The sequence below is a fragment of the Sphaerodactylus townsendi genome, linkage group LG06 (genome assembly GCF_021028975.2).
Source record: "Sphaerodactylus townsendi isolate TG3544 linkage group LG06, MPM_Stown_v2.3, whole genome shotgun sequence".
Taxonomy (NCBI): domain Eukaryota; kingdom Metazoa; phylum Chordata; class Lepidosauria; order Squamata; family Sphaerodactylidae; genus Sphaerodactylus; species Sphaerodactylus townsendi.
This window is the reverse complement of record NC_059430.1, coordinates 106,484,163-106,502,516: the sequence shown is the minus strand read 5'-3', so window position 1 is coordinate 106,502,516 and position 18,354 is coordinate 106,484,163. Positions and strand designations below refer to the sequence as shown.

The window sequence follows — 18,354 nt, the reverse complement described above, 5'->3', positions numbered from 1 at the left end:
CAACACAACCAGAAAAACTAAAAAAACAAACAAAACCCAACAGTTCATAAAAGCTCAAGTGAATGAAAAAAATTGTGACAAACAGTAAGCAGACAACTGGGGAGTGCACAGCAATGAATTATATAAAGTCTATACCAAAATAAAACACAAATAAGTCTTATAACGCCCACATCACAAGTACCAAACAAAAACCAGAGATGAGACTAACCAGCAGAAGCTAACAGCCTAATTAACAGTCCACCCAAGGGGGCGGATCTGCCTATGGGAGTAGTGCTAAGGGACTAGGTCTGGTGGATTGGCCCTGGCCAAGGGGTGAAACTACTGGTGTGCAGCTGCTGCAGCCCTCCCCAGCACTGGCATAGTGGGTGTGGGCTGGGGGTGTGGCCAGGGAGGAGCCAACGTTAGTTGGCTTCCTCCCGGTCATTCATAGTCTTATGCCAGCGGCTGGGAATTCAGATTTATGGCACCAAAACAGATGGCACAACTCTATGAAGCCCAATGGGTACTTCTCAGCAGTGGGGAGGCTTTTTCACTTTTCAAGCCTTCCCACGTCACCGGGAAGCATCTCTGGGAGTGGCTGCAGGGGCTGTAAAGCAGCTAAAGTCATAGCAGTATTAAGAACTAATTAAACAATAGCACAAAATGAGCATGAGATAGCATGTATGCATCGGTTTCATCTCAATGTCGGAAGGACATGTGGTAAAACCAAACGTTCGGTGTAACAGAAATATATAACAGTCAATCACAAGGAACTTATACCCTGGTTACTGGCAAAAGCAACATTCACAGAAAGGTGTAAGGCAATCTGTATTGAATGTGCAAAAAGTGCAAACAATTCTAATGCTTTTGGACTGGATTCAAATATTGACGGCACGAACAGAGATCTGGTTGCATTTATTTTTGTCCTCGTTTGAATTCTGCTTGTGTATTTTCTGGGCTTTGTATACGTATGACAGTGAGATTGTTTCTTCTTTGTATATTTATTTAAAGCATTTGAATTGTTTGCGCTTTTTGCACTAGTTCAACATAGATCACCTTACACCTTTATGTAAGTATTGTTTTTGCCAGTAACCAGGGTGTAATAGGTTCCTTGTAGAAGCCCATCAATTTAAGGCAAAGTATCACTTCACCATTTCTGATGTGATGCTGCCTCTGGGATAGCCATTGGTTATACTTGGTTTTAGGTGGCTCCAGTAAGTCAATTTTAAGGATGGCATTCATGCATATAACCTCCTCAAAAAGCCCTGGCAATGAACAACAATAAGGCTCACATATAGATCTAATGACAGACAAGATATTTACCATTTTGATAATTTAGTCCATCAATATAATGCAATCAACTGAACTCACATCTCTTCATCGGATGCTATGGGCAATTTCTTCAGTGAACAGAGGCATGGGCACAAATTTGTGCAAAGCTAAAAAGGGGAATTTTACGGAAATTAAGTACAGAGCAAGACTTCGCCTGCAGCACCCACCAGCTTCTAGAAGGCAGGCAAATACAATGATTAATCTGATCCAATATCAACTAACTGCCTTTTCATAAATTACAGTGTCCATCAACTGGCTCTGGCATTCCCATGGTATGTCAGACATTACAATCATATGTAAGTTGTAGGTTCTCAATTTTTGCATGTGCAGGGCCTCATTAGGATCAAAAACAACGGTGCACATGGAGAAGAGGCTTCAGCCCCACCGTGCCATTTTCTCAGATTAAATCAGTTGGGGAGGGGGCACCATGGTCTTGAACTTTAACTGGGAACCACACATATTAGAACTGAATGGAAATGTGATTATGCTATCTCTGTCACAAGGGGAGAACCCAAGATCCAACCTGTCATCTCTAATATGTGAAAACTCTTGATGATCTACTTATTTTGTGCTATCAAAGATATTAATAACTAGACTATGTACGAGACAACATGGCATTTTAGGCTCCTTCACTAACATATAAACCATGCGTAACTTTTTTCCTGTTCTGTCTGTCTGTTTAGAAAATCTCTATGCCGCCTCTCAACAGAACCAAATGGATGGGGCTTCCAAAGTTGATTTACGTACTCTATTTATAGTCTGCCTTTCTCACGGAGACTCAAGGTGAATTACAGAGTGTAGGCTTAAGGTGATGCAACCAATAGAATGAGGTATCTAATAAGCAATGGACTGGGACTATGATTACAGAAATCAGAAACAAAGAATCAAAAATTAAAAATGATTTTTAAACAATGAAGAAAACGTTATTACACGCACTGAGAGCAAGAGCCACTTTCTGGATGGGACAGAATCCCCCCGACCCGACCCATGAGTTTGTTTCCCTGAGTTCTCCTTGCAAGTACAAAAAGAGTTGACATGGAAGTGAGGAGATTGTGAAGGAAAAGGAGCTAGATGAAGATAGTGGGAATTGGATGGGTGAAGAACACAGCAGGATACAGATGGAGGGGATCACACTAGACTAGGAACTCCAAGAGGAGCCAACAAAGTTCTCATCAGGAGCTACAGGGCGCCTCACTCTGGAACTTATGTCCTATCAATGTGACTGTAGCTGAGGTAGGAAGAAGAACATAAGTCCTGGATATTTTTCCACTCTTGATACCTTCTCTCATTGCTATGACACATGTAGAGTCAGAAGTGCAAACAGAGAACCTGTAGGTGTTACAGCTGCCAAGCGCTTTCCAAACCCTCCCTGGAATACTCTGGTTCTGTGGTGTTCCCTCCCTCTCCTGGGGACAGACTGAACCTTGAAGTCTTCCTCATGCTCTTCTCCAGAGGACAGGCTTCAAGCCTGACCACCAAGATGGTAGATCAAATATGGGGTTTGTGTGGTCTTAGGTAAAAATGTACTTTAAAATCTATTTCTGTTTGGATGTAAAATATTTTTTCTCCAATGAAAGCAACTTGTGTAACCTTCCTCGCCATGTCCCCTGGCTGCCCCCATGCTTGGTTTTAGAAGACTGCATCTGTTCAATATGGCTCACCATATTTCCATCTATGAACCAAAGTTCAGCAAACCTTTACTGGATTTCAAGTTTACAGTCCAATCTGTGTCCTGTTTCCATTCCCTTGACATAAGGCATCTAAAATAGTTCAAAATGGAGGAACTGTTAAATGGGAAGAGTAAAAATAAAGCAAAACAAAATCAATCCAAACCCAAGGCTATTAGAGCTATGGTTTTTCTGCAAAAAACCAAAACCAAACAAAAAAGAAAACAAATTATGGAAATGTTTTTCTTTATACAACCAACCTTTCTTCCCACTTAATTCCCAATTCCTTTTATCCCCTCATCCCTCAACAGGTAAGAATGATCAGCTGTTACTGTTTTTCTTCTTTATTCGTACATTGTGCAATTGTAAACCCATAAAGGATTTAATTTTTTTTTTAAAAAAAAAACACCTTTCCCAGTGTGGTGTCCACCTGTTCCCTCTCTCAGAGCTCTGGAGTTTGCTTTCAGATGGCTTAAAATGAAAACTCAATAATGGAGATACCAACAGACTTATTCTTTGGGAGTATAAATAAAACGTTCAGAATGTCAGGGAAATTCCCTGATCTTTTCAATTTTGTGAAAAATTATCACAGAATTCTCAAAGCAGATTCCTGAAGGGCCTACCTACCATCTCACAGGCTGACTCTCATTAACAAACAAGTCACATGAGACCAGAAATATCCTTGAGGTAACTGTTAGTCCAATCCTAATCAGATCTAATGAGATTCAGGGGGACTTAATCCCGAGGAAAGTATTCTTAGGGGTGTAGTCTGTAGACCAGGGATATCAAACATGCAGTCTGGGGGCCAAATCCAACCCCTTGGGGGGCTTATCAGGCCCAAAAGTCAGCTGAGGCAACATCCACCCTCCTTGCTGACCTGATAAGCCCTCTCAAGGCAGCCACCCCACCCCCCGTGGACTTGCCAGTCCAGAACCTCTACAGCAGTGGCATAAGGGGGCAAATGGTGCTCAGGGCAGAATGGCACTCGGGCCCCACACCCTGTGGATGCTGCCCATGCCTCCCACTTAACTTAGTTCAGTCGGCTGCAAATGGCAGCTGGCTGAAAAAGTAGCTTGGCTGGGCCCGCCAGGCTGCTCCGGGCTTCTGCCGGGCCAGGGTGGGTGGGTGGGGCAAGGGGTGTGTGGGGCAATTTTCTATTCTCCACGTGACGCCGATGGCATGTGCACCTGGGGCGGGACACCCCCCTGCCCAGTGGTAGCTACGCAACTGCTCCTCAGTGCTGTTCTGGGGCCATTTGAAGCAGCCACCCCCACCAGGGTCCAGTCAAACCAAATCACATTTATGTTATAATCGGGCTGTGTAACAAATGAGTTCAACACTTCTGATTAGCTTGCCATGGAGAAGATTTAGCAAGAGCCCTTCTACCTGACAGGCTGGCTTTTCACAACCAAGGAGTTTCTGTTTCTTCTGACAAGGCCCCAAGCTGTTCTGATTTACAGCCCAGCGTGACTGCCTGAAGGGATTGTTGTCTGCATTCTGAAGTGGTATAACCTCAAGAGAGTTGTACCAATTTTTTTCCTGAACAGGTTACTCTTGTAAAAGTTTATAAAACAGCATAAATAATAAATCTGAGCAATTATTTACCAATCAAATGAAGCAGAACAAAATTAAATGGTAGTGGTTTATTGGACAAAAACAAATGTGAAAATAAATATCATAAACAGTCACATCTTTCAATAAATACATAATCAAATCCTTATGATTCAGACTATGGGAAGATTAAAATACCTGAAATAATTTGCCACAAGTTTCTAAACAGAACTTCTAAAATGTCTTCCGTATTAGTTGCCAGGCCCCCCCCCCCCCCCCGAGATTTATAAACTGACACAGTGAGCAACCTCAACCAACTCTTGCTCCTGCCATTTCAAACAACGGTCCCTGAAGACATTCTGTCAGTAAAGGAAGAAACAAAATACAGGTGATTTGTAGTTGGCTGATTACTTGATCTCCATTGCTTCCCATAGGTCAACATCAGCAGTGCTGCCAACGGTTTGAGTTAACCAAAATTATCTCTCAAGTGAAAAAAAAAATTAAAAGCTATGAGCCTAGTGTGGGTTTTCTCTGAGAGACCAGCATTTGTTCTCCCTCTTCCACCATTTGGAGCCTGGTAAAACAGCCCCAGTCCCAGACCCCTATAGCAAAGTCAAAACAGATTTAGTTAACCACTTTCACCATAGAGAATACATGCGAAAGAACAGAAGAAACTCGGGTAGACATTCCAAATTGCTATATGGAATTCATAAATATGCCATCCTGTAAGGTGGCGGCCTTTACTACATCTTGGCATGCATCTCCTCTCCTGCTTAACCTAAAAAAATACTCTGTTTCTAATCATCATTGAGGAAAAGAATACCAGATTTTATGACATGGGTATGCAGACATAGTCTTTGAATAGGACAGCAGTGCCTTCTGTCTCAAGTTTGATGTTTGCAGTCAAACCGATATATTTTAATTAATTAGATTAGATCAAATAAAGTATATGTACATTCTGTTTCACATAAATCCTGATTCCGACCACACTCCAGCCCAGCCAAAAATAGCCTAAATGAACACTGGCTGGAAATGGAACCTCTTTATTAACCAGCCTACCATGCCAGAAGGTTAGAAAAGATAAAAGACCATATCCCGCCTACCTGCAGACTTTACATCATAGAATGCAAAGTAGACAGATTTTTTTTTAGTTTTGTCAAGAATTAAATGGGCAGCTCAAGCCAGAGGGCTGGGGGAGGGGTAAGCAGCTTTAGCGCCAGTGAGTTTGCCCACCCCGCTGGGAGGGCAAATAGGGAGGGGGGTGGGCACCACAGACCTCCATGGCACAGGACATAGGCTTTTGATCCCTTACTAGGATTGAGAGGTGCATATGTCAAAACCATAAATACATACACCATTTGTTGTTTGGTAAAAACTTTGGTGAAATGAATAATTAATTACAGGAATAAAATCTAGATAGTCACATAGCTTATTATATTCATATTTATTTATATTTTTGTATTAGATTTATATCCTGCCGCTCCAGCACTACAGCAGGGCTCAGGGCAGGTAACGACAAATCAGATACATTTAAAAACAGAAATAATTAAAATAGATTTAAATTCATAGAATATAAATAAGATGGCACCCTAAATTCCCAGCAGAAATGACTCCTGAAATAACAAGCCCCCCACAAAGTAAATGAAGAGGGAGACCATATAGAAGGGTTTTTTTACCCAATCACTGGTGGATGTAACAGTGCAGCTGAAAGCTCTCAACCACGTGCCTGACGGAAGATCTCTGTCTTGCACGTCCTGTGGAGCTGGACCAGATCTCACAGGACTCTGGTCTTCTCAGACAGAGAGTTCTGGCAGGCAAGCACCACAGCCGAAAAGGCCCTGGCCCTGGTCAAGGACAACTGGACTGTTCATGGGTCAGGGATATCGAGTAGATTTTGCATACTGGAGCAAAGCATTCTTGGGGGGAGGGCATAACAGGAGCAGTGATTCCACAAGTATGAGGGTCCCAGACAGTTCAGGGCTTTAAAAGTTAAAACCAGCATCTTGAACCTGATCCAGAAGCATATTGGCAACCAATGCAGTTGAAGAGAATATGCTGAACAGGGACTCTTCAGAGAATATGCTGAACAAAAACTTATTAGGACCTTTGCAGCTGCATTCTGTACCAGTTGAAGCTTCTAAGGTAGTCTCAGGGGCAGCCCTATGAACAGCAAGTTACAATAATCCAGCCTGGAGGTGAACCTCATGGGAACCTCAATGCCCAAACAGATACAACCTCCACCAGCCTTGGCAAGGTATCTTCTATTGTGCAAGGCAGCCAGTACACAAGCAGGACAGCCACACTCTCCTCAGCACCCCACTCAAGGTTAACATATTCAAAACTAGCTAGTTCCATGCAAACTGAAAAGGAATCTTGGGTCATATTGAAGTCTGGAAAGCCTCAAAGGTTGAGCTGAAAACAGTGAAATCTATAACAAAATAATTATATTTATTGTGTAGTGTAGTGCATGTCACCACTGTGGGAGTGAGGAAACAAAGAGAATACTTCAGAATTCTACAGAATTTTTATATAAACTCATCTAACAACTGTAATTCAAAGGGGGTAATTTATGTTAAACAGTGTCCCTGAAATTTGATGTATGTTGGGATGACTAGCAGACGTGTCAAAATGGGAATTAGCAAGCACAAGAGCTGGATAAAAGTAAGGAGATTAAATGCTCTACTAGTCCAGCACCATTTAACCTCTGTACACAGAGAAACAGCTGCAATTTTGGGTGGAACAGAATTTACAGCAGGATCTTCCACAACTGCAAAAATACTTACAGAAAAGAGTGAGAACATTTACAGAAAAGAGAAGTGTTTTGGATTCACCATCCACAATCTCTGACACCTCAAGGTTCTAAATGAATCGGCAGATTAGATGTGATATGTATGATTGGGTTTATGGTTTTCAGATTAGCAATGTAAATTTTTCTTCTTTTTTCCCTCCCCTTCTTCACCCTTTCTCTATGAAATGCATCACATGTAAGGCATCACCTCATCCTTTCAATTCATATAACAGCTATAAAAGAGAAACACTTAAAAAAAATAAAAGAGAAACAATAAAAGGAAACACTTCTTCACGCAATGCGTGATTGGTGTTTGGAATATGCTGCCACAGGAGGTGGTGATGGCCACTAACCTGGATAGCTTTAAAAGGGGCTTGGACAGATTTATGGAGGAGAAGTCGATCTTGATCTACCAATCTTGATCCTCCTTGATCTGAGATTGCAAATGCCTTAACAGACCAGGTGATCGGGAGCAACAGCCGCAGAAGGCCATTGCGTTCACATCCTACATGTGAGCTCCCAAAGGCACCTGGTGGGCCACTGCGAGTAGCAGAGAGCTGGACTAGATGGTCTTTGGTCTGATCCAGCTGGCTTGTTCTTATGTTCTTATGTCCTTAGCTGGCCAAATCAGAGTGTTAATAACATTACATTTTATCACTGGTTGATGCTATACACATCTAGAAACATTGGTAATTAGATACGAGGCATGTTTAATTTTGGCTGCTGTGGCTAAAAAATGATACTGCAAATCTTGAGTGAATGCAGGGACATGTGAGCAAAGGAATTGGAGCACCTTCCCAACACGGACAGCCTGATAAGTTGGGGCTTTTCGGTTTGGAAAAACGATGTCCAATGGGGACATGACAGAAGTTCATAAAATTATGCATGGAATGGAGAAAAAGGAGACTTTCTGTCCCTTTCTCATAATATTGTAACGCAGAGGTGCACAATACAATTAATGGGCAATAGATGGACAAAGGGAAGTGCTCCTTCACTCAACAATCAACCAAATTGAGGAATTCAATGCTAGGAAATGACCATGAATATAATTAGCCGTAAATGGATGGTACATAGATCCATGAAGGCCTACTAGTCATGGTGACCTCCCTATGCAGGTGTTTACTGAGCACAAGTTACAACATTTTTTTCCCAAAGAAAGACACTGAATTTTTCCCAACAGTCTTCTGTGAATTTATTTCACATAAATAGTTCCTCACATTAAAAACTGTGTCAAATACTTTATTTTACTATTGTGCCACATTAAAAACCACAGTCACAACATTTCTGTCTTAGGCCTACTTAAACCAGTATTCTTCTTTCACTACATGTTTTCTTAGATCTTACCTTCCTTCCCTAGATCCACCAGCAAACTACCTTAATGAAGTAATGAGCCACCACTGATTTAAAAGAAGAAAGCAAAACAGATTAAAGGAATATTACCTTGGCAGGTTCGTTCATCTGTTAAAAGTTTATAGCCCTTTTGACAGCTGCATTCAAAACTGCCCACCGTGTTTCGGCAGAAATGATCACAGCCGCCATTGTTCACCAGACATTCATCTATATCTGTCAAAAACAGGAAATAAAAAAAATAACAAAACATCAATTCACCTGCTAGAAAAAAGGAGAGAAATGTGGTTTGTTCTCCATGTGCCAATCTCAGGTCTCAAGGATGGAGAATCTAAAGATCTAATATTTGAGCTAAAATCCTCCCCAACACACTTGGCTGCTATTAGGTCAACATCAAAGAAGGCAAACCCAAGACTAGTCCAGAAAAGAAAATTCATAGGGTAAATTGGCATTTTCCACTGCTTCTCCCTTCTTGTTGCAGATTCATCAAGCAATTCGTCAAGCAATTTAGTCCTCAAGCAATTTGTCCAGCTCCCCTTATTGCCCAGGGACACCATTTCATGAAGATCAATGAGCAGAATTGGGAAGGGGCAGACAGGAAAGTTCCATTCTGCTACTGGAGAATTTAGTCTGCATTCAATCAATTGTATTCTTTACCAACAAAATAAAATAATCGGCTAAAATAATTTTTAAATACCTATTGAGGAAAATCACATGAAGAGAAGGAAAATCATGTTATTATAAATATGGAATCTTAAGTGGTGTTCTTTATTTTTCTCCTATTCCACTATTACAAGTTTAATTTTGGAGTTACAATATATAGTTCTGCCCCATTCTTCTAAAACATGTAAATGCTACCCATGAGACAAGAAGAGTATCAGGAGCATTTTCTTGTCAGTTTCACCAAATATCATGGAGAAGCACCAGCCAAAAAAAAAAAAAAAGAGAGAGACAGCCCCCATTTACCCCTGGCTCATTATGCATGGAATGACTCCCTTTGGACACTTCTTTACGCAGTGGGCTTGCAGAGGGCTCTTCTCGTGTTTCTCTTGTTTACACATAAGGAGGCAGTCCCTCCTTTCCCTGGACTTTTTCTGCAGCGAGCTCTCCAGATCTGGTTCTCTTAACTCTACTCATCAAGTGATTCTTAAAGACGCAGATCACATTACATCCGATCAAGACTGCTGGCTTAGCCCTTTAAGCTGCACTTATGTTGATATTACTGTTCCAAAAGTAATCCTCCCACCCCACAAATGAAAGAGGCAAAGCAGTTCCCTGGACCACAGGCTGCTAGAGAAGAGGACTGTTCTAGAGCAGATATTCTCTCCCTTTCCCCTCCCTACAACACTTCTTGCTGCTGGTGCTGTTGCAGCTAGAGGATAGGGGCTTGTTATTTCCAAACTCACTTTATATTGATATCTCGAAATATGAAGAGAATTAGAGATCAGTGTTGTGTGAGTGAGCTTCTTTTCTGTTACTTGAAGCAGCTGGCAACATGGAAGCGGGGGGCAAGGGGAAAGACATGCAAAGTGACACAAGGGAGAGGGAAGGCTGGTTCTGGGTAGAGGGAAGATCTCCAGGGCAAAGCTGTGCTCACTGGCAAATCTGTCCCGCTCTGGTGGCGAAGCAAAATAAAAGTCATGCTACAAGTGGTCTTGCTTGTCGCAGAGAGAATGAAAAGTGAAAGTGGGACTTGAAGAAACAGGTTTGTACAAGAAATCTTGCTGCAATGGACATTCGCCCCCATCATGCAGCAAGCACATTGTGCATCATGGACCACTAGTTCCTTGCTCTGCTGCTGTCATTCAATGTTTAGCCTGACCCATCTCTCTGTGCCTAGTTTACTTTCTGGCTACTTCCTGACATTTTAGAATTTGTTCACCTGGAAACAGGAAATCCTTTTTCCTATCATGTGGTTAAGAAGCACCTGCTAGCTGCTCCCTGTTTTATGGATATTTGTTTTTTCTAATGTTGCTCTTTTTATGTACTGTAAGCTGGCCCGAGGATTTAAATGAGCCATTTGGAGAAAAAATGTCAATTAAACAAAATATTATCAATAAACATCCAGAAACAGCAGCTGTGAATAATGCTAAATAGTCTTTAAGCTTCTCTTGTGAGTTGCATTATAACAGTTGCATCAAACTTATATGTAGCCGATAGTGAGTAAATCTCACTGTAAAGAGTAAAGTAAATCCAAGTAAATCAAGGAGAAATTTTCAACAGGTCTGAAACCAATACATCAAATGGCATGTACAGTTATTATTAGATTATTCCCCCCGCCCCAACTTTTACAGTTTCCTTTGATAGCGCAAGAGAGATTCATTTGCTATTAACTCTGCCTCCTTGAACCCAAAAAGTTATCTGAAGTTATCATGCACAGCCAAGCTCTTATACTGACCCACAAAGCATAATAATTTTCCATTCTCTTGTCCCCAGTCAGCTACCACTGGGCTCCATCCCAAACTCCACCCATAATCTGCTAGACACCAGCTCTTTGTTCCCAGGCTTCCCTCTTGTATCTCAGGGTCAAAATTTCTGGAGATGTGGCAAATCTGATGAGCTATTGGTTGTTGCATACGACTCAGTTGTATGCAGCAAAAGCTTAACTGAGATCATGAAAGTTAAGCTCCTGAGACCTTTATTCATTTTCCTCTTTTACGCCACACCTTTCTCCTTACCCAGTGGGGTAATTAAAAGGTGAATTTATGAACTTCCCTTAATTTCAACTGGTTATTAGCTGGTTATTAAACTGTAAGTTAACAGCTGGTTATTAAACTGTAAACTGGTAAGGTTCCACTAAATGCAATGAACAACTGTTAATTTATTAGTGACTGGAAAAACAGGGGCCAAGATTGTGATGCCTTTGGAAAACAGGACCTTCAAACTAGCAGAAAGAGCTGTGGTGTTAACTGCAAAAACACTGTCAGTGACATAAGTAATGCCAAGTCTGTTCTCACTGCATTTCTTCTCATGGTGACAGCAAAGGTGACAAGACATGTAAAATTACTTTCCTCTATAGACAGTGGAGTTGTTATTTGTACTTTTCACTTGAAAGGGAACAGGATTCAAGCACATCATTTCTAAGGAAGCCAATAGCACCTTCTTAAAAATTGCTAGAAATAAAGCCTTCTCAAGAGATGCAAAAATAATTAATATTACCTGAAAATGTGGCTATCACAACAGAAAATGATTCATTCAAGACATTCTAAATTGTGTGAAGTTTATTCGTTGTGCATTTTTGGTACTGAAGTTGTTTTTGTATAATTTTAAACTCTCAATTCCATAATCTGAGAAAACCAAGGAATCCTTTATCTTCATATTAATTGGCATACAAAATATTAGACATACTGTTCAACACAGGAATCTGTCCTATACTGAATTAAGACCAATAGTCTATCCAGGTCAATATTATCTACTCTGAGTGGCAGAGGCTCTCCACAGTTTCAGGATGAGATCTTTCATATCACCTCCTACCTGATCCCTTTCACTGAAAATTCCAAGGATTGAACTAGGAACCTTCTGCATTATCAGTAAATGATCTACCACTGACCCACAGACCTTTTTAATATCCACCAACAGCCGCAGAATTGTTTTAAGAATAATTTTATTAATAAATAAGACCATTCAAAATGAATAATATTATTACATGAGATTTATATTTTAATTTTAAAATTACAAAGTGTTTTACTCAGGAAATAACAAACACAGAAGAAATGAAGTTCCTTGAATAGTGAGATGCAGCAAAATCAATCAGGGGCTATAATGCAACATCTGATCAAATAATACCAATCAGACTTCATAAAAAGCCTATCAATATAAACATCTGTGATGGGCTGCACAAAAAAATTAGAAGTTTAAAAGTGCAAGTCAATCAGTGGGACAAGGTGCTATCACAACACAGTGGGGGGGGGGGACTTCCTAGAAACAGGAAAGCACCCTGACTGGGTTAGTTGACCTGAGCTTTGATTGATGGCGCACCCAACTGATTCATGGGGAAGAAAGTATCTCTCTGAGAGGAAAATCTTTGAAAGCTAACATCAAGTCCTTAACTGTGCGTGTTAAATATCTATTCAGGGGGAATTTCAGTTAGGAAGTGAATCTGACTTAAAATATACTGAGTTTAGTGTCTGCTGAAAGCACACAATAGACAGGAGAACTGGGAATTTTCTTTAGTGGTCAAAGCTAAGGGTGGAATAGTAGTGAGACATTCCACAGGTGGTCATAAATAAAAGGGAAGGGAACATACCTTCTGGATGAAGAAGAATTCCTAAGCCAATTAGGAGTTATACACATAGGGGGATTCCCAGTCTGGAGTATTAGTGTTCTGCTAAAGTTGCTCGGGAGAGAGATTTGTGTGAAGTGCATCAAGGCTGTGTCAAGACTGCATGTGTACTGTGTGAAAAGGTACCAGCCTTTTAGAACTCAAAAGTCAGTGTGAATCCATTAGCCATTAACATTCTAGCTGAACCATCTTAAACAAAAGAACATCTCATGACATCTAAGCAACGGTGAAACTTATAAAGCTTGATTAAGAACTGTGACTGTGCCGAATACTGAAATTTGTATACAGTTATCCTCTGCTTGATTTCTATTTGAAATATCTCCTGATCTTATCTAGTTTGTTTAATAAATTTTACTTCTGTTTGTCGAACTTGCTTCATTTCTCTGGTGCCCTGAAACGGGGATTTACCAAAAGGGAAAACAGGCTCCATCTTTCTGGAGTTCCTAAGGCTGAGCAAATAAGCTTCATATGCTATCATCAAAGAGTCACAGAAAAGGTAGCTGACCAGCACAGTTAAGAAGCCGCCTGAGCCTGCCACAAACAGACAGGATGATGAAGTGGCCTGCCGCAACATCTTTCAAGCTAAGAGGAAGAACTTGAAAGTTTATGTGCAAATGTCCAGGAAAAACAAGATGTATTGCTAAGTGACTCAAATACAAAAATGGGAAACAAAGTAGAATAAAACATTACTGGAAAATTTGGGCTAGGAGCATGAAAAGAAGCAGGAGAGCAAATTATAGAATTTTGTGATGACAAGTTGCCCAATGCGAACACATTTCAGGCATCTGAGCAAGACATTCTGAACTGGGAATCATCAGATGGGATATCAGCAAAGCTAGATCAACCCACAGAAACTGAGTCAATAAATAAACTGAGTCAAGACAAATAAATAGGTTCAAGAGTAAATCAAGCTTGAACTCTCCTGAGCAGCCAAAGTGACCAAATTGAAGTTTGGTCACATTATGAGAAGAATCACTAGAAAAGACAATAACACTAGGAAAAGTTGAAGACAGCTGGAAAAGAGTAAGATCCAACAAAAGGTGGAGTAATTCAATAAAAGAAGTCACGACCTTTAGTTTGCAAGATGTGAGCAAGGCTGCGAAAGATAGGATGTTTTGGAGATAGTTAATTTACAAGGTCGCAATAAGTCAGAAGCAACCTGACAGTACTTAACACACACACGTATTTAAATATCCTGTAAACATCTGTGTGAGAAAAAGCACATACAGTAATTTACTGGGTGTAAATAATAAACATCACGTGCGTTAGTCATGATAGCAGTGGCGTGCTTATGCTGGTTGTGGCACAGATATTGCTAGTCAGCTTCATATAGCAATTACAGAGAAAGAACAGAAAGGGCAAGTATCCCCACCCCCCAATCCCTAAACCACATAGTAAGTGCACCAGATTTTCTCCTAAACTCAGCAACACCCATCCACCAAGGAACGGCATGTTGCAGACACTCCTGTGAGTGGTACACATGGGTGCTGTCAACTATCATCTACTGCTGCAGCACATAGCCTCTTTCCACAGGGAAAACACTCACTAGCTCCACAGCTTGCAAGGAAGACACTGCCATGAGCAGTTGGGTCTTGGAATTAAAATGCTCCATGGCGCTACGAAGATGTGGGTTTGAGTTGTTACCAGCAGCTGGTTTGATTCCTTCATGATGGAGGAAGAGGAAGTGAAAGAGAAGACTAGTAGTAGTCGTAGTTTGGATTTATACCCCCGCTTTCTCAACTGGAAGAAGTCTCCAAGCAGCTTACAAACTCCTTCCCTTCCTTTCCCCACAACAGACACCTTGTGAGGTAGGTGAGGCTGAGACAGTTCTGAGAGAACTGTGACTAGTCCAAGGTCACCCAGCAGGCTTCATATGTAGTGGAGAAACAAACCTGGTTTACCAGAGTCCGCCGCTCATGTGGAGGATCAAACCAGACACTCCAGATTACAGTCCACCGCTCTTAACCACTACAATATGCTGGAAAGTCCGAAGGCAGTTGAGCTGGACATAGCTGAAGTTTTGCCCTCTCAAACATGGACACAGGAGATTGGCTGCCTCACAAACCCATAACACATATCATCTTCTGCTGCTCATTTCCACTATTGGCTTCTGTTTTCCCCAGCAAACTTCCCTGTACCCCCACCCCACCCCCGACCCAAGTAAAATGCATAGATTATCAGAAGTCAGAACTAATGTGTGGTCAGTCTGGGACTAGGCAAACCTTCCCCCTTGCAACAGAATACTTGTGGTTGCCTTGGACTCCTCCCAAAGCTCCTTTCTGTTATGACCGGAATACAAAAGATGGAACAAGGAGTGGCAACTGCGCCTCCTCTGTCAAACCCCAAACAGAGTTATAGGGCGTTTTCCCACTTAACTTCTGCTGCACGCTACTGTAGCCAAGTAGCGCGGGGTCCCCACTACAGGGGCGGCGACAACGCAGCCGCCCCGACACTGCCGCTGTCGCCCCCCCCCCGCGCACGTCATTCCTGGCGCTCTTCAAAACGGCGCCTTTTGATGACCCCGCGCAGAGCGGGGGGGGAGCCTGGGCGCGCGCCAGAAATGACGCGTGCTGAGAGTAGCGCGCAGCATAGGGGGGTCATGGCAAGTGGGGAAAAGCCCATAGTTGTAGAGCAATCCAAGCATTCATTGAGCAACATCAGCAAAACTGGAATGAAGTCCAATTGGATTGTCAGTTCCCGCATTCCAGCATTGCTCCTGTGCCTTCACAAACTCCACTGACATTCTATAAAAGGTGACAAACAGAGCTCTCTCAGTGACTAAATTCCCGTGCAAGGGATGGCTGGCATGGCTGAACAGCTGGTCAAGCAACTCCTGAGGCTAAAGTGAATTAGCTGGCAGCCTCCTAGCAGAGTGGCGAGATCCTCATTGCTCACTGCAGCTGCTCACTCTGTGGGTTCAGCAGGTGATTGGTTTGGCACTGGAAATGGAGCCCTTCCTGACCTCTATCCCGGTTGATGGCTGCCTGCACAGAGAACAGAGACAGGAGGACAGTAGTAAGAAATGTTCTGGACTGATGGTACATAACGAGCGGTCGCCAGAGTTCTCCACATGGTGCTCATCAGGGTCTGCAGTTCTCCTCTGCATCTTGCAGGGGATCGCCAAATGGGGGGGGGAGGTGCTCCTTTGGGGGACACAATGTAACTATGGAGCAGACACTCACCTATTCCCTGCAGAGAGCTGCAATGGATCTGCGTCTGCATCTTCTGCCGGGGCTGCTCAATGGCAGTCTGAGCCTGCAAGGTAAGAGGCATCAGGAGGGTTTGCTCAGATCCCCACATACTGAAAGTGGGATGGCTGGTAGTCAACCTGAACTGAAGTTTGGCTTCCTGTGTTTCCCATCTTCAGAGAACAGGGTGACCCTAGTATAGTTCTGCAGTGACAGTGCAGCCACAGCACAGGGGCGCCAACCTATCTGCTAACCTCCCACCTCTTTCAGCACTCACTACTAGCTACAGTTATGGGATTATTAGGCAAAATGCAGAATAGGTGCAAGGAGATAGGAGGAAATAGTTGCAGATGTTCTGGTTTGAGGCCGGGAGTCCCCCACCCTTGCTTACCTGAGTGGGGTGCATTTTCCTTGTTGGGAAAGCAGGTATCTGTATCCATGGGTAGAGTACCTGTAAGTTTTCTGAGCAGACCGGTGTTATTGAAATACAGCCACATGGTATCCCTCATCTGTTTGGGATTATTCATTCTCTCAATCTGGATGAACTGTATCTGTTCTAATCTAGAGCCAGTGTAGTATAGTGGTCGGAGTGTCAGATAGGATCTGGGAGACGTAGGTTCAAATTCCTACTCTGCCAACCTTGGTGGGTGACAGTGCACACCTGTTAAACACTTTCAGCCTCACATACCTCACAGGACTATTGTGAGGATAACTGTGAACTGCTTTGGATCAGCACTGGGGAGAAAAGTCTGGTATAAATGAAGCAAATAAAAATAAACAACACAAAAGCACTAAATGTTAATATACGTGTACTGCGTATAGTAGAAAGATCCAGCATTGTTACATTTTCTCCAGCAAAAAAGCAGGATAAGAACATGCTGTAGCCTTTCAGGTGTCAAACACCACTATGTAAACATTTTAATCAATATTCTCATATATTTATGGAAGATGAAACGTACACAGGTGAAGACAAAACTGAGGGTCACATTTTTAACTGAGACTGAGCCAAAGCCTGCTTTCTTAACAGTTGTAAAGTTTGGGATTATTGTCTAGAAATAAAAGTTCAAGTTCTATACATTTTTTGGGAAAGCTTTATATATGTATGTATGGTGATTTTTATTATATTTTCAAATTGAGTTAAATCTCTTTTTGCATTTTAATTTCAGGGGTAACAAGATATTGCACATGTGATTATTGAAACCACAGTATGTGATGGTTGTCAGTTTTCAGTTGCAGGGTTTCTTTTGATAAACAACAATCCACTTTCTAGAATGTAACAAATCCAATGTATATGGTATTTTCTGCATATTTGTAAAAAGTCATTTATTTTTTCAGGGAAAAACTTCTGTTCCAGGAAAGTTTGTATAGAAAAGACACCACATATCTCAGATATTTCATATGGAGGCTGAAAACGGGTTATCTGGCACCATTTCAGGTTGCTTCTCTCAGGGCTGGAGCGAGGGGGAACTGCGTCCGGGGCATGCATGCGCTCTGCGCCCCTGCCGCATCACGCCCCCGCACGCCCCTGGTGCATTGCGCACCCCCTTTCCCCCTTGGTGCTATGCCTCTGGCTTCTCTTTCACATTCATACTGCTTTAACAATTTGCATATGTATTCCTGTATTGTGATTTTGAGAATGTTCATTAATATATGTGCAATGCCATATATTATAATTGAAGGACTGGTGCTCCTATTCTCCTTTTATCCGTAAAGTATCTGAGTAGATTAAAAAAATCTGGCTGTTTTCCACTCCAAATCTATGCAACCATATTCTTTGAGGGATCATAATATCAATAGGTTTAAAAATGGTTCAATTCTAGTGAGCTGTGAAAAGTTCATCTGCTCCCCATCAGATAAATCTTTTTAATCCTATAATTATAAAGACAGTCACAGTTATATCTACAAGGTTCCAGGTTATAAAAACTCCTAGTTTCCCTCCCTCCCTTATCATATCAGTTACCCATTGATAATAATTTTGAGTTACATTCCTGATCTGTTGTTTTGTCGGATTGATAATTAAAAAGGTTTCTGGCTCTGAACTTGGAATTCAGAAAGTTCTCCATAATAGAAGATTCTGGAGTTTTCTGGTTCTGTTAAGAATAGAACATTTTTAATGTTACTAATCTCATTCCCTCTTTGCTCCTTAACTGTTGAGCCTAAACTGATCCATTGGCCACCTTAATGGAATCCTATGCCATTAAATGGGAAATACTGCACTCC

General features: G+C 41.8%; 1 protein-coding gene across 1 annotated transcript in view; it reads right to left on the bottom strand.

Annotated features, from left to right (window-relative positions):
- SCUBE1 (signal peptide, CUB domain and EGF like domain containing 1) overlaps positions 1-18,354 on the bottom strand; it is a 213,886-nt gene that overhangs the window by 35,009 nt on the left and 160,523 nt on the right. Inside the window, exon 9 of the mRNA XM_048501625.1 lies at positions 8,758-8,880. Within this exon, the coding sequence (XP_048357582.1) occupies positions 8,758-8,880 (123 nt within the window). The remainder of the gene's footprint in view (positions 1-8,757; positions 8,881-18,354) is intronic.